This window comes from Corapipo altera, unplaced genomic scaffold, assembly GCF_003945725.1.
Source record: "Corapipo altera isolate COAL_440 unplaced genomic scaffold, ASM394572v1 57, whole genome shotgun sequence".
In the NCBI taxonomy this organism is placed as follows: Eukaryota; Metazoa; Chordata; class Aves; order Passeriformes; family Pipridae; genus Corapipo; species Corapipo altera.
Genome location: NW_020884905.1, coordinates 3,164,780 through 3,177,013, shown reverse-complemented (window position 1 = coordinate 3,177,013; position 12,234 = coordinate 3,164,780). Strand labels below are relative to the sequence as shown.

Here is a 12,234-nt window from a genome sequence, read left to right as displayed (position 1 = left end):
AGCACTGTCAGTGTTGGTATTGCCACACACCTTTTACAACAACTTCCAAACCAGAAAAGTTGAGGTAATTGTGAAAGACAACAGTTTTCGAAAAGATCCATTCACTGGTGCCGGGACACCTTGTGGCTGACAGACAGACTTCTATACTTACATATTTTTCTCCCCCAAAATTACAGAAAATTATAGCATCCTATTGACATTGAACAGAGCCTTGAAGTAAAGATCTAAATTCAAACTAATTTCACATAAAACAAGGCCTAAAAGCACAACAAAACCTCAGTCAATTTTTTTGTCAATTGTATTTCCCCAAATGCATTGTTATTTGAGCTACTGATGAACCAGGAAAGCTAGCAAATCTTGAATAGCTGATGGCACTGTGCTTTTGTCATTGCCACTTGTGAAAAAAACCGGTAAGTACTGAGAATGGAGAGGTACCAGAAAAGTTTCAGGCACAGTGACAGATTCCAGAACTTCACTGCCACATGTAACAATCTGTGGAGATTTCCCATAGGATATTTCACACAGAATCTTTCTTCAAAATTTGTGTGAGGAAAGCAGAAGAAGGGGGAGGGGAAAGGAACCAAAGAACAGACTATGATCTCATTTAGGGCACCAAAATGCCTCACTAATATGTCCAGTGCAAGAAAAATGGCATTAGGGTGAGCACATAGAAAGAGGAGTTACCTGGATTCCACATTCAGGTCTAGTATTCTGACCCACTTACTTCCTGCATGACATATACTTACATTTTTGTAACATCCGTCAGAGTGGAAGATATTTTTCACAAAGAAGACTGTATAGTACTTTATCAGTTTATCACGTGGAAGGTGCTACAGAAGTGCAAACTATTATTTTCCTAATTGCATACAGGAAAATGTCTTGCTTCTCTATCTAAACCACACATTCCACAGTTCAGGTAAAAGACATCTAAAACCATGCCCAAAACTCTGATCCCTTAGCACGTAAGATGATCTCTATTGGTTGATTCTAATAATTCAGGAAATTTTCAGGCACTGTAATTACATAGGAAGTAGTGTCATGCTTGTCATTTTTTATGAATAAGAATCAGAAAAGGAGCAGTAATTTCCTTAGTAACATGACCGTGTGTTAAGTAGTGGGACTGGTAGCTGGGTAGCCCTGCCTAAACTGTGATTAGTCTCGCATGAGTCATTACATTATTTTCCTAAAGTTTTATTCTGTCTTCCGGTGAAATTGAAAACTGGGCTTTGTCTTCATAGATGACAATTTGCACAACCCATCCTTGCACATACTTAATGCAAAGCTGTTAAAGAGACTTTTTCTACAAGCCGCAAGAAGGAAGAATTCACAGGACTGCCTCTAGTAGCTCCATTAGTTGTGAGTTACTTTGAATTAAGCTAGATTAGATTCCTCATTGCAAAACTTTTCTTGTTTTCATACTTTATATCCACTTTGCAAACCGGTTTACTGAGATGCGGGATGAAATCTGGAAGCACCTATGTCTTGAAAGAAGCACAGCACCTCTGTCAAGCCCTTGCCATCAGCATTGCCTGTCCGCCTGCCATTCCCCTTACCTGTCTATCTGCATGGCATCATGCTGTCTGTGTATCCCCTTGCCACTGACACAGTGGCACTGGAGTGCTGGCCTTGGTGACATCAACCTGGAGGAGGTTGAGCAACCAGCAGTGTGCTGGCCATCACTGGCCACACATCACACACTGCTGTGCCCTTCTGTGGTCACCCCTGACTTCTGCTTTCTGAAGGGAGGGACTGTGTACAGGTGCATCTTTCCACCTAGTACAAAGACACCTATACAAGCAGCTATCTGAACAGATAAATGAGGAGGAACACAACTGGGACTGATGCTGTAGCTTGTATGCCTTAATTATGCCAAGTTGTGTACTTGACAGTTCTTGAGACCATTTTCAAATGTGTCTGACTTACAGAAACAAACAAACAAAATGATAGAACAAAACAAGAGGATTCATGGGAACTTATCAGTTTGACCTTAAGCATCAGAATTCCAGTCTTCCTAAAATAACCAGGAGAAAATACATTTACTCCAAAAGCACTATTTTGCAGCTGCAGTGATAAAATGCAGAAGTAACTACACACTATGAGGACATGGTATGCACAGATTGCTCACACAGCAGTTCTTCTTATTCCCTGATAAACAAAAGTCAAAGCAAGTTTCTACTGTAGACTTGTCTTGGAAGATAAAGGACGCAAACAAACAAAACGCTACACTCAAGCCTCAACTCCCACAGATGCCACATAGAAAAAGTAATGATCAGTATAATTATTGGTTAGGAAATCAAGTTTATTTACTGGTAATTTTCAAATTAATTGAAGACATTAGAGCAATAAGAATGACAATATGAAATGTCAAATGCTCCAGCACTTGAAATCTGACAATACTTAGTTAGCAAACTATGAGCTACGGCAACTGTGCTTTCTAATGTCCTCCCTGGCTGCCAACTGAAACAGCCATGTTTAGTCAGCAGTTATCCAGATCTCCATAATAAAACTGCCAACGTCAACTCTTTCTATTTGATCTGCCTTGGGTCTAGAGACACAAGGTCTTTCAGAAACTCCCAAAGCATTATCTGTTATGAGTCGGTGTTAAGAAACCTCACGATCAACAGCCTCAGAAAAGTTTGCAAGCAGAAGTGTCCCATAGCTGATGATCCCGTAAACAATGCTGAAGTATGGCAAGAAAGTTTCAGGAGTTACATAAACCTTAGCTCATTCAGTGACAAACTAGAACATGAACATGTTCTGGCTTGCTAGAGTTTCTGGCTACAGCACATTTAATTTTTGCAGACCTAGATAAGTACAGACTGGGTATGTATGATACTAGAAGAATGATCTTTATTTACTACTGGCCAAAAAATTTAGTTCTCACAAATCAGTGTTTTCCAATAAGAATTACTTTATTGTTAAACTCCTCTAATCTGCAGCTCAAGATTGAAAGTCTTAAGTCAGAAATAAAATTAAACTTTTGGAAGAATTTGAAAAAAATTTTCACTGTTAACAGCTATTAGAAGTGCACAAAGCTGCAGAATTCCATGCATTTTGAGTCATCCAGTATCAGCCAGTGCTGGAGCCAAAAACCCCAAGTACAGTCATTGTTAGATATAATACAAGAAAATAGAGAATCATCTTTAACAAAAACCAATTAGTAATTAAAAAAATTATTAAAAATAAATTATTGCATGTATTCCACGACAATAATATGTTGTGTTCCTCTCCTCTTTCAGTTTGGTATTGAAGCAACTTGTGCTGGCATTGATTAGACACACCTGTTTCAGGAGCTTGAAATACATGGGTAAAATGGCACTAAACCCAGTTTTCTTTCATTGACTAGTTTTGATAAATGATATCTTAAACTGGAAAGAAGCTGGACAAGGGTTTATGGGACCCTTTTTACCAGAGGGTCTGTTTTCCTCTCTTTGCTTTTAGCAGTGGAAGAACTGTTACTGTGGAGCCAAGACTCCCTTATAAGTTTCTGGTTTTCCATGTTTTTGTAAAAAAGTCTCAAATACAGGAGAATTAACAGCCTCTCTTTGCCTGTGGCAGATGTTTTCCATTTAGAACATAACTGACATAGAAGCAAGAATAAACAGAAGACCAGGAAGCACCAATAGGCAAATTTGGAACTTTCAACAGCTGAAATGGTACTGTCAGAGGTGTATGTTAACAACTGTGTAATGACATTTACATTTATGACCTTCTCAAACAGAAATGGCAAAAAACTTCAAATCCTTGTGTCTCTCAGTGAGAGCAAAATAGACCACGGAGGTAGCAATGCCATCTCTAACTATTATGCAGATCAAAGTGTTCAAAGCAGCTTCATCTCCATATATTGGCAAAGCTACCAGCATTCTTTAGCATGAGTCTGGAATCTGACAGGTTGACACTACATACCATTGCTCCAAAGCACTCTGGTTGCATTTATAATGTTTCAAAGAGAAGCAAAAGAACCAGAATGAGTAAAAGGCCTTTACTTGAGCGTGACAAAGACAAGATATTTGGGGTTGACAAGGCAAAACTAGTCATGGATTTATGCTAATTATAATGGTCATCTAATAAAAACACATAAGAGTCCCTCAGTTATTTTACACCTTCTTTGAAGATGTACTTGTCTCTATTTATATTGTCCCAAGCACAAGCCAGGCTCTGTACTGCTTGCTTAGCTTCCTTTTTAATACAACACATCTTAGGTCTTCTATATAATGACAAGGAAAAGACCCACATGGCAAGAAGGCACTTCATATTTAACTTCACACTACTGCAGCACAGCAAGAAATACAACATAGGCAGAAATTGAAATGCAATTCTATTTTCCCTATCAAAAGCAGGAAGCTATGGAACACTAATTGCATTTAATCTAATTCAGATCTTGTGCATGATTTTCTATTTACCCACAACAAATTATGTCAATGCATATATTTTACTTAAATCCATTAAGGCAGGCCTTCTTCATATGATAAATGAAATCATAATAGATCTAAATATATATCTTATTAAAACTCTGTATTAAAACCTGTACAAGACAAAAGGGAAATATTCTTTATACCTTTTTTCTCTCAAAGAAAATCACTCCAAGATGTTAATGAAATCATATTAAGCCATAAAATGCTATTATTCAAAATTCATCTCGCTAAAAGAAGCTACTGGAAAAACAAAGTTCCAGCTCTTAGAGTACCTCCTTACAAAAAAAGCTTTCTATATATATTTCCACTCAAAACTCAACCAATGATGCAAAGGAAAGTACATCACAAATACATACAAATGCACACAAATATTTTAATAGTCAAATGATACAAAGCTTTCAAATATAATTCTATATTTAAATTCACGTTCATAAAGGAATGAAGAAATATCTTCCACATCTGGAAATACCTAAGGTATTTTTTTTATTGCATCAAAATAGACATTTTCATTTATACATTTACATTACCCTCTCTATAGGTAACATTTCTACTGCACTGAAGCAGTCAGTCACTCCATGGTAGGATTCCTCAACACACCTGAAGCATGATTTATTCTTTTACTATAGGTCATAGGAAATCATAATAAAATTATACTCCTAAGGAGTGTAGCACATGGTAACATGATTAAATAATGGTCTGTTCCAATCCTACATAGCATCAAACCCTGATTTAGTTGTATTAGAGGATACTGAGAAAACCACAGTTCCTTCCTGGAGCACTACTCTATAAGTAGTACTGGGCTACAGCTGTCAGGATGTTTGTCTTGAACAAACAATCTTTGCTGGTTGCCACAGGACAGAGTGCTATGCCTCTTGCTCAGGCAAGGAAGACCTTTTTGAGTAATACAGGAGTCAGATTACACCCAATTTGTCATCAGTTTCTCTCATACCAGAAGAAAGTACTTCTAGAAGAGGATATGCCATTTCCTGACTTTCATAAGATGACAAACAAATATTTCAAAAAGGTGCTAGATAGCCACTGAGAACATTCCTATAAGCATAGCCCATGTTTTGCTTTTCTTAGAAAAAAAAAAATTTTGGATGCCTCTTGATCCCATACTGTGACAAGCCCAGGCAAGCTGCAGGCCTCACCCCCTGACTCCACAATTTCCCTGGAACAGAAAACAAAAGGTACCTCTCAAAGGAGGCACAACATGCTATGAATACATGAAAGGCTACAAGCGTAGATGGCAGGACATCAAGATCCAGAATGTGCTGCAGTGTACATCAAAAGGTAAGTCAAGACATAGGCAAAAGGACTGTGGAAAGAGTATTTATGTCTCTTCACATTCATACCTTTTTGAAATTTCCTTTTTGTTAGATTAAATGCTTAGGGGCTGAGAAAGTATTCTGGGAAAGCATCACTATGGATTGGTGTGCTCTTTCATGTTGTCACTTGACATCTACTTTGCCACTACCTGATACAAGATCCTAGACTTCAGCAACTATGAGTTTGATATCTCTACACAGTAGTCTGGTCTTCTGTTCCTGAAACAGTGGTAGGAAGCATGTTTAGAACTGGTAACAATTTTGCACTTAGGAAGGAAGTCTTCAGAAATTGGAAACATTTTTCCACTTGTATACTTTGATTTGCAAGGAAATGAAATACAATGATAAACACTAACAAATATCATTCAATATTTAGAGAAAAACAAACAAATGCTTGCTTGAAATTTGTAAGGCTGCACTCAAAAGGAGAGATGAAATGTTACAAGGCAACCACAGTTGTAGCTTTTAGGTCTAAATTAATTCCACCGGCAGTCAGCATTTGCTAAGTGAAAGTCATCCATCCTGGGATACCTCTACAATCAACAAAAAAATACAGACACCTACAAAAGGTAGTGAACTGAATTATCTGCTGAATTCATCTGTCTCTTTTTGACAGTGGAGGGAGCAGAGTGACTTGCCTCCCACGAACACCTGCAGCTGTGGTTGCAGTTTAGGCAGCGGGGCTGTTTCAGCCATGAGGGCTCAGCTCTGCTGTGTCTTCCATGGCCATTTGTGTTTGTAGGAGCGTTTGAGCAGCTGAACAGTGAACTGACAGGGGGACTCGATGGAGATGAACATGAGGGGAAACAAAAGGTTGTTTTTCAGATAAATATATTCCCCAGTGGGTTCATGATGCAGCTGCAGGATAGTTTTACTGACAACAAAAGGAATTACACAGAGATGGGGAAAAGCAGCTAAAGGAAAGCTGAAGAAGGCACAGACTGCTTAAGTTGGCATTGTGGAACCCCAGCTTCAAATAAAGTCAAGAATCAACAGCAAAGCAGCTTTTAAGTTTTCTGATACTGATCAAAAGTATCAGAGCCCCGTTATTCTATGCACTGAGCCACTACAAAATTTATTCTACTCGACTGAAGTGGTTTAACAATTTTAAATGGCTTTTTACCTATTGATTAGCTAATGCTACTCATACCAAACCAGTTATCCTGGTCACTTCCCTATCACTGATTGGCATAAAGGTAGCATAAAAGTATCAAGCTAGCCAATTTCATATTGTGTGCTCTGCCTAATTCAACAGATATGTGACCGCATGCACATATTTCATCCAAGTCAAATTATGTCAATGCACAGATCTTGGTATTAATTACTGTGGAAACACAGTCCAAGTAACTTGAGTTAGACAGGATGAATCCAAATCTTAGTGTAGTGAGACAGTGAAACTACTCAAAGTAGCTTCAGAACCAAGGTAACATTTTAGAAAACAGAAGTTTTCTCAAAATTTTCCAAAATTTAACTTCACTGGACAAAGAAATGTCCTATAAAATTAACCTTATGAAAATTGTTACATATTAAAGTGATTTATCACATCAAGCACTGTCTGGAAACTGTTGAACCAGCAACAAATACAATGCTGTTGTTTAAAGCTCATAGTAACAGCAAACAGAATAAGACAGACTTCGTTCTGTTCTGGTAAGTACATTAGTAGGACATTAGTATTTATTTAATAGAATAAATTTTTTTTAAAGTTTTTTTCTAATGTCTGACTACAGTACAGTTCAGTTCTGGAAAACCAGCATTTCAGTCTAACTGATTAGACACTTTGCTCCTAGACACAGCATTGTGTCAAAGACAGACACAAAACACAGCCATGTCATAATAGGCTGCAGACCAGATAACAACCATTAATCCCTACTGTGAAAACAAAACAGTCTGCACCAGTGTATGACTGACTGAACCAATCTGCTTTGCAATCTTCCCAGAATTCTTTAATACAATAGGCAAAGCTATCTAGTATGGAAATAACCTGGTGTAAACAGAACTCAGAGATCAATTTGTCTCTTTTTTTCAAGCACATAATTCAATTATACACTTAATTGTTTGCATTAGTCAAAACCACACCGTGAATGGAAACATTGCTCAAGATAAATGCCCATAAAAATATGAACCAGCACTACTTTCACTGAACTGAGTTCTAGCACTTAACTGCCAAAGAAACCCCAAAACCCAAAAACTGTCACTTGGCAATGCCTACGTCTGAAGGACAACCTCCCCCCCCCCCCCCCAGATACACATCAGTTTAGAAAGAAAATGTTTGACTCAAATTCAAATTCACTGAAATCGTCAGCAATATTACAAGATTAGATGTAGCTTAACGTATCTGAAGCTGAACATTTCATGAGTTAGAACATTCCAATGAGGTGATTGAAAAGTCAAGTAAGTATATATAAATCAATTTACCACATGAATGACAGTTTGAACAATTCTTTTTTTCTGAAAAAAAGTGGTACATTGACAACTGTAATATATTTCTCCCTCCAGTACCTGAAAAGACTACAAAATGCAGTCTCAATGTCACATGAAAACAAATATCAAGTGAAACACATCTAGTTTCACTGCAGTCAACTTAAATAGTTTCCTAATCTGTTCACAGTAGCAGTTAAAAAAATGTCATATTTATATTCAAATTTTAAGACTTTCAAACCAAAGAACTGTAGAAGTTATGCAATTGTTAATCCCATTCTGAACTCCTCAGAAAACACTGATCTACTTGTACACAACCAGTTCTAGTTTCTTCTGAAAAACTTAAGTAGCTAAAGACATTTTATGAATACTTGATTTCTACACATGCTCCAAAAGTCTTATCTTGACTAAGAGAAGGTAGAAGTTATTTAACTTGTTAACCAAATAAACAACTGCTTCACATTAAATTTGTAAAAGCCTTAGGCAGTGATCTTTAGACTCATGGGCCAGAATGCATAATACTCGTACCTTATCATCTTGTGAACAATTTTCAGAATATCCTGTACAACAAGTCATAGCTGCAGAACATCTCACTATATCCTTCCCCTCAAAATAGAATATCTTACAAAGCTTGTTACAACTCTCAATGAACTTGACTGAATTTTGATACTGAACTGATAAAAGCATCATAAAAGCAGCAAATGATGCAGTGATTAAGTCTTAATTTATAGCCAAGTACCTAATGGAAAAGAAGGGTCAGAACTGCCTGTGTAAGCTCTCCTCCTCTCTCCTCAGCAGGGATGAGATGGCACATACACAAATTAGCTGGGTTTAGACCTTTTGATACCATCTTTCCAAATGAGGAAAGCATTTGTGACACCATCTTCCACCAATTATGGGATGTTAACATTACTGTGTCTTACTAAGCTGAAGACTGAAAGGGTAAGAAATATCGGAAGTAGAACATTTTCTGAATGACATTTTTTTTTTAAAAGTACAGGTTATATTATTTTGCAAAACCCTGGCAAAATATTAACATTTAACTTTTGTTAAACTAATATTTAACTATTTTTCTTATTTTTTTGTGTAAAGTACCCCTGTGATCTGCATTCCTGGGTATTTTAGGCTGAATCAGTTTATCATCCTTTGTGACAGGAAAGCTCCAGTTGCCTTAACTCATTCTCTTAGACTTAGGAAATCTTACCTCTCATTTTTTTTACCTCCTGAAGCAGCAGGATATTGGAAATGAGGTGTGTTCGGTGGCCTTGGTTTTCAATTCCCAGCTTTTTAAGATCAACTTCTGTAAGACGGAGTAAGTCCTGTAGCAAATGCCAGAGTAAGGAATATACTATACATAATTCAAATTATGTATAATTTGATAATTCAAATTTCTTTCAGATGGGTTTGCTGTTTCTGATAACATATAAATATACTTACGTTTGCTGCTATGTAGTTATGTTATCTGAAGCCCCTTTATCATTGTAAGCTCTGTCAGTGAAGGGATGAGGATTTTTTCTTTTAAAACATTAATTCATTGTCTCTCAATTTTTTCTCAAAACAAAACTGGTCAAATTAGCTGGAGAGTTTCTAAAAATGATTTGAGTAAAAAAAACCCTAAAAACTACCCAAGAGTGCTAGTATGCTCATTGCACTTAAGCTAATGAAGGAAGATAAATCTCAGGGTGAATTGATGGGAATAATAATATTGGAAGGGAAGGTTTTGTATAATGAAGAGGATATTCATTGTTATTAGTAGATAATATGGGCTGTGCCACTGTTTTGAAGAACATAAATTTCCATATAATGCATTTGGGTAATCAAACCTGAACTGTTCTCTTTTATTCCCCTTTCTCTCCACAAAATCATCACTATTTGACCTTCAAAATAACTCAAGGCATTTTTTACAAATCAGTACAGAATTTCAATTTGATGCTGATTTATAAGTATGTACAAAGCTTCATTTGAAGACGAAAACTTTCAGCAAAAATAGAAAATATAGCAAAATATATTTCTTTATATTTTCAACTGTTCTGTATTTTCACTGTAAATTAGATAAAGAGAAGCACATAGAATGTACTCCATATTGTTACTGGCAAGTCACGTTAACTATGAGTAGCCTTTTCTAATGGAGATTTGACAGTTCAGGCCTAGGAACCTAAAATACAAAATCTGATTGATTCACTGTGTAAATAATAAGACAATTGACATAGAATTTCTACTCTGAGCCACTGTTTTTGAAACTGTAATTTAAAAACCTTTCTTTCATACTAAAACTACTGCAAAGGCATTCTTTGCTTTAGACTGAGTAGTGCTCTAATTGCTGAAAGCCTCAATTTCTCTATGTTACTAGCTAACACTGTTTTAAAAGCTGTTAGAGAACTTTAGTCATGCCTGAAAATGTCATATTAAATGTTTTTCAAATGATAACTTATATGTAACTAATGACATCAAAGTAGGGAGTTGAATAATTATTACTTTCATTTTATCTCTTTCTAGCTTTTCCCAAATGCAAAAATTGGTACTAATGTTGAATTCACATTTCAGTAGAAAGGATTTTTCAGCTTTGGCAACAGTGACAGAGGATCCCACTGCTTCTCTCAAAAAAACCCCAACATCCTTCTGCCAAATGCCAAAAGCAGCCTCCAAGAAAATCCACAAACAAAGGAGTACAAATGCAATATGCTCTTCAAATTTGACCAAAAAGCTTGTAAGGAGGAACACAAACAGGGTTGTTGTTAACTCCAGTACTGAACAGCAAATGCTCAGGATAACACAGTGGGAGCTTTTACAGACACATTTTGGTGAGGTTCTTTTAGTAGCTTTAAAGAACTTGCTGCATTTTGCAGTTGACAACATTCTTAATGTGGAAATTTTATTTCTCAGGTGGAACTGTGTCCCGCCTTGAAGTATTCCTTCTTCATTCAAGATCATAAGCACGTTCTTGTCTGGCTTCAGAATTGGCTAGAGCAGTTGACTGAAACCCAAGAACTCTGTCTACTACTGCCCTGAATTTACTACTTAGAAAAAAATAATTTAAGTCAAGAAAGTGTTCATCACTGTCCTCCTCAGCAAAATGGATATAATCATACCTTCTACTACAGAGATAAAAACCCAGTGTAAATAGTTATTAGTAATTACTTTTAAAAGTAGAAGACATCAAAGGCAATTATTTAGACTTTCAAGAACTTAGAAGCTTGGTTCAACATGGTTCTTAAGCACATGTCTACTATTAAGCAGGTTGCTATCTGAAGTCAAGCTAGTCAGGCATTTTCTCAAATTAAAGTTTTGTTTCAGAAAAATATGAAGTTAGGCTGAGGAACTAAGAGATCATAGAATGCTTGTAATCTACAGATATTGCAGAACTGAAATTCTGACTCATGACCTTGAAATTGAAAATAGTCCATTGTATCCAGAATGATGCACTAAGTCTATTTTTAAGTTTTGCACTTCAGCAAAAACTTCTTACAGGCAGCTTTCAGGCTCTGTAAGCTGTAAACTGTCTGTGTTGCAGCATTTTTCTTTGTTTATTGGTTGTTGTAACAGCTGTCTTCTGTGTTACAACAGTAGTGTGAATCACACAAACATTTTCCAATGACTTGGTGATTGAATCAATTTGGAAAAGTAAAAAATGCTTTTTCTATTCTTTTTAGAATAGAAAAAAGTTCTTTTTCTATTTGGGACATATTCTACTTACATTTAAAATCCTTTTCTTTTTATTTTGCATGGATTATGACATTACCATGACACTCACTAAGAACTCTGGCATACAAGCAGCACAGATATAAGGCAGAAGACAATTTTAAGTAAATTTTAGTGCCACTTCATGAAACATTGATTATTTCATTTGTTTAAAAGTGAATCCAAGGATATTTTGAGTTGATGATACGATTCAGTTGTATTTTTCGCATTTACTTTCTGAATGGGGAATGCAGAGAGGAAGAAATAAAACATGTCAAAGCAGCATTTAAGTGATGCTATTGTATGTAAATGTCAATAAATTTTTACATGGATGATGGAAAGTGAAAACATGAAATGGAAAATAAAGAGGAGATTTTGATCGAGTAAGAACTATG

General features: G+C 36.2%; 1 protein-coding gene across 4 annotated transcripts in view; it reads right to left on the bottom strand.

Moving 5' to 3' along the window:
* The window catches only part of BCAR3 (BCAR3, NSP family adaptor protein), a 92,855-nt gene that overhangs the window by 57,848 nt on the left and 22,773 nt on the right, over positions 1-12,234 (bottom strand). For 2 of the 4 annotated variants that reach the window (XM_027651665.1, XM_027651667.1), the window contains exon 3: positions 9,366-9,480. The exons of the other annotated variants lie outside the window; for them this stretch is intronic. In XM_027651665.1, coding sequence (XP_027507466.1) covers positions 9,366-9,480 — 115 coding nt within the window. The remainder of the gene's footprint in view (positions 1-9,365; positions 9,481-12,234) is intronic. 4 annotated transcript variants of the gene reach the window in all.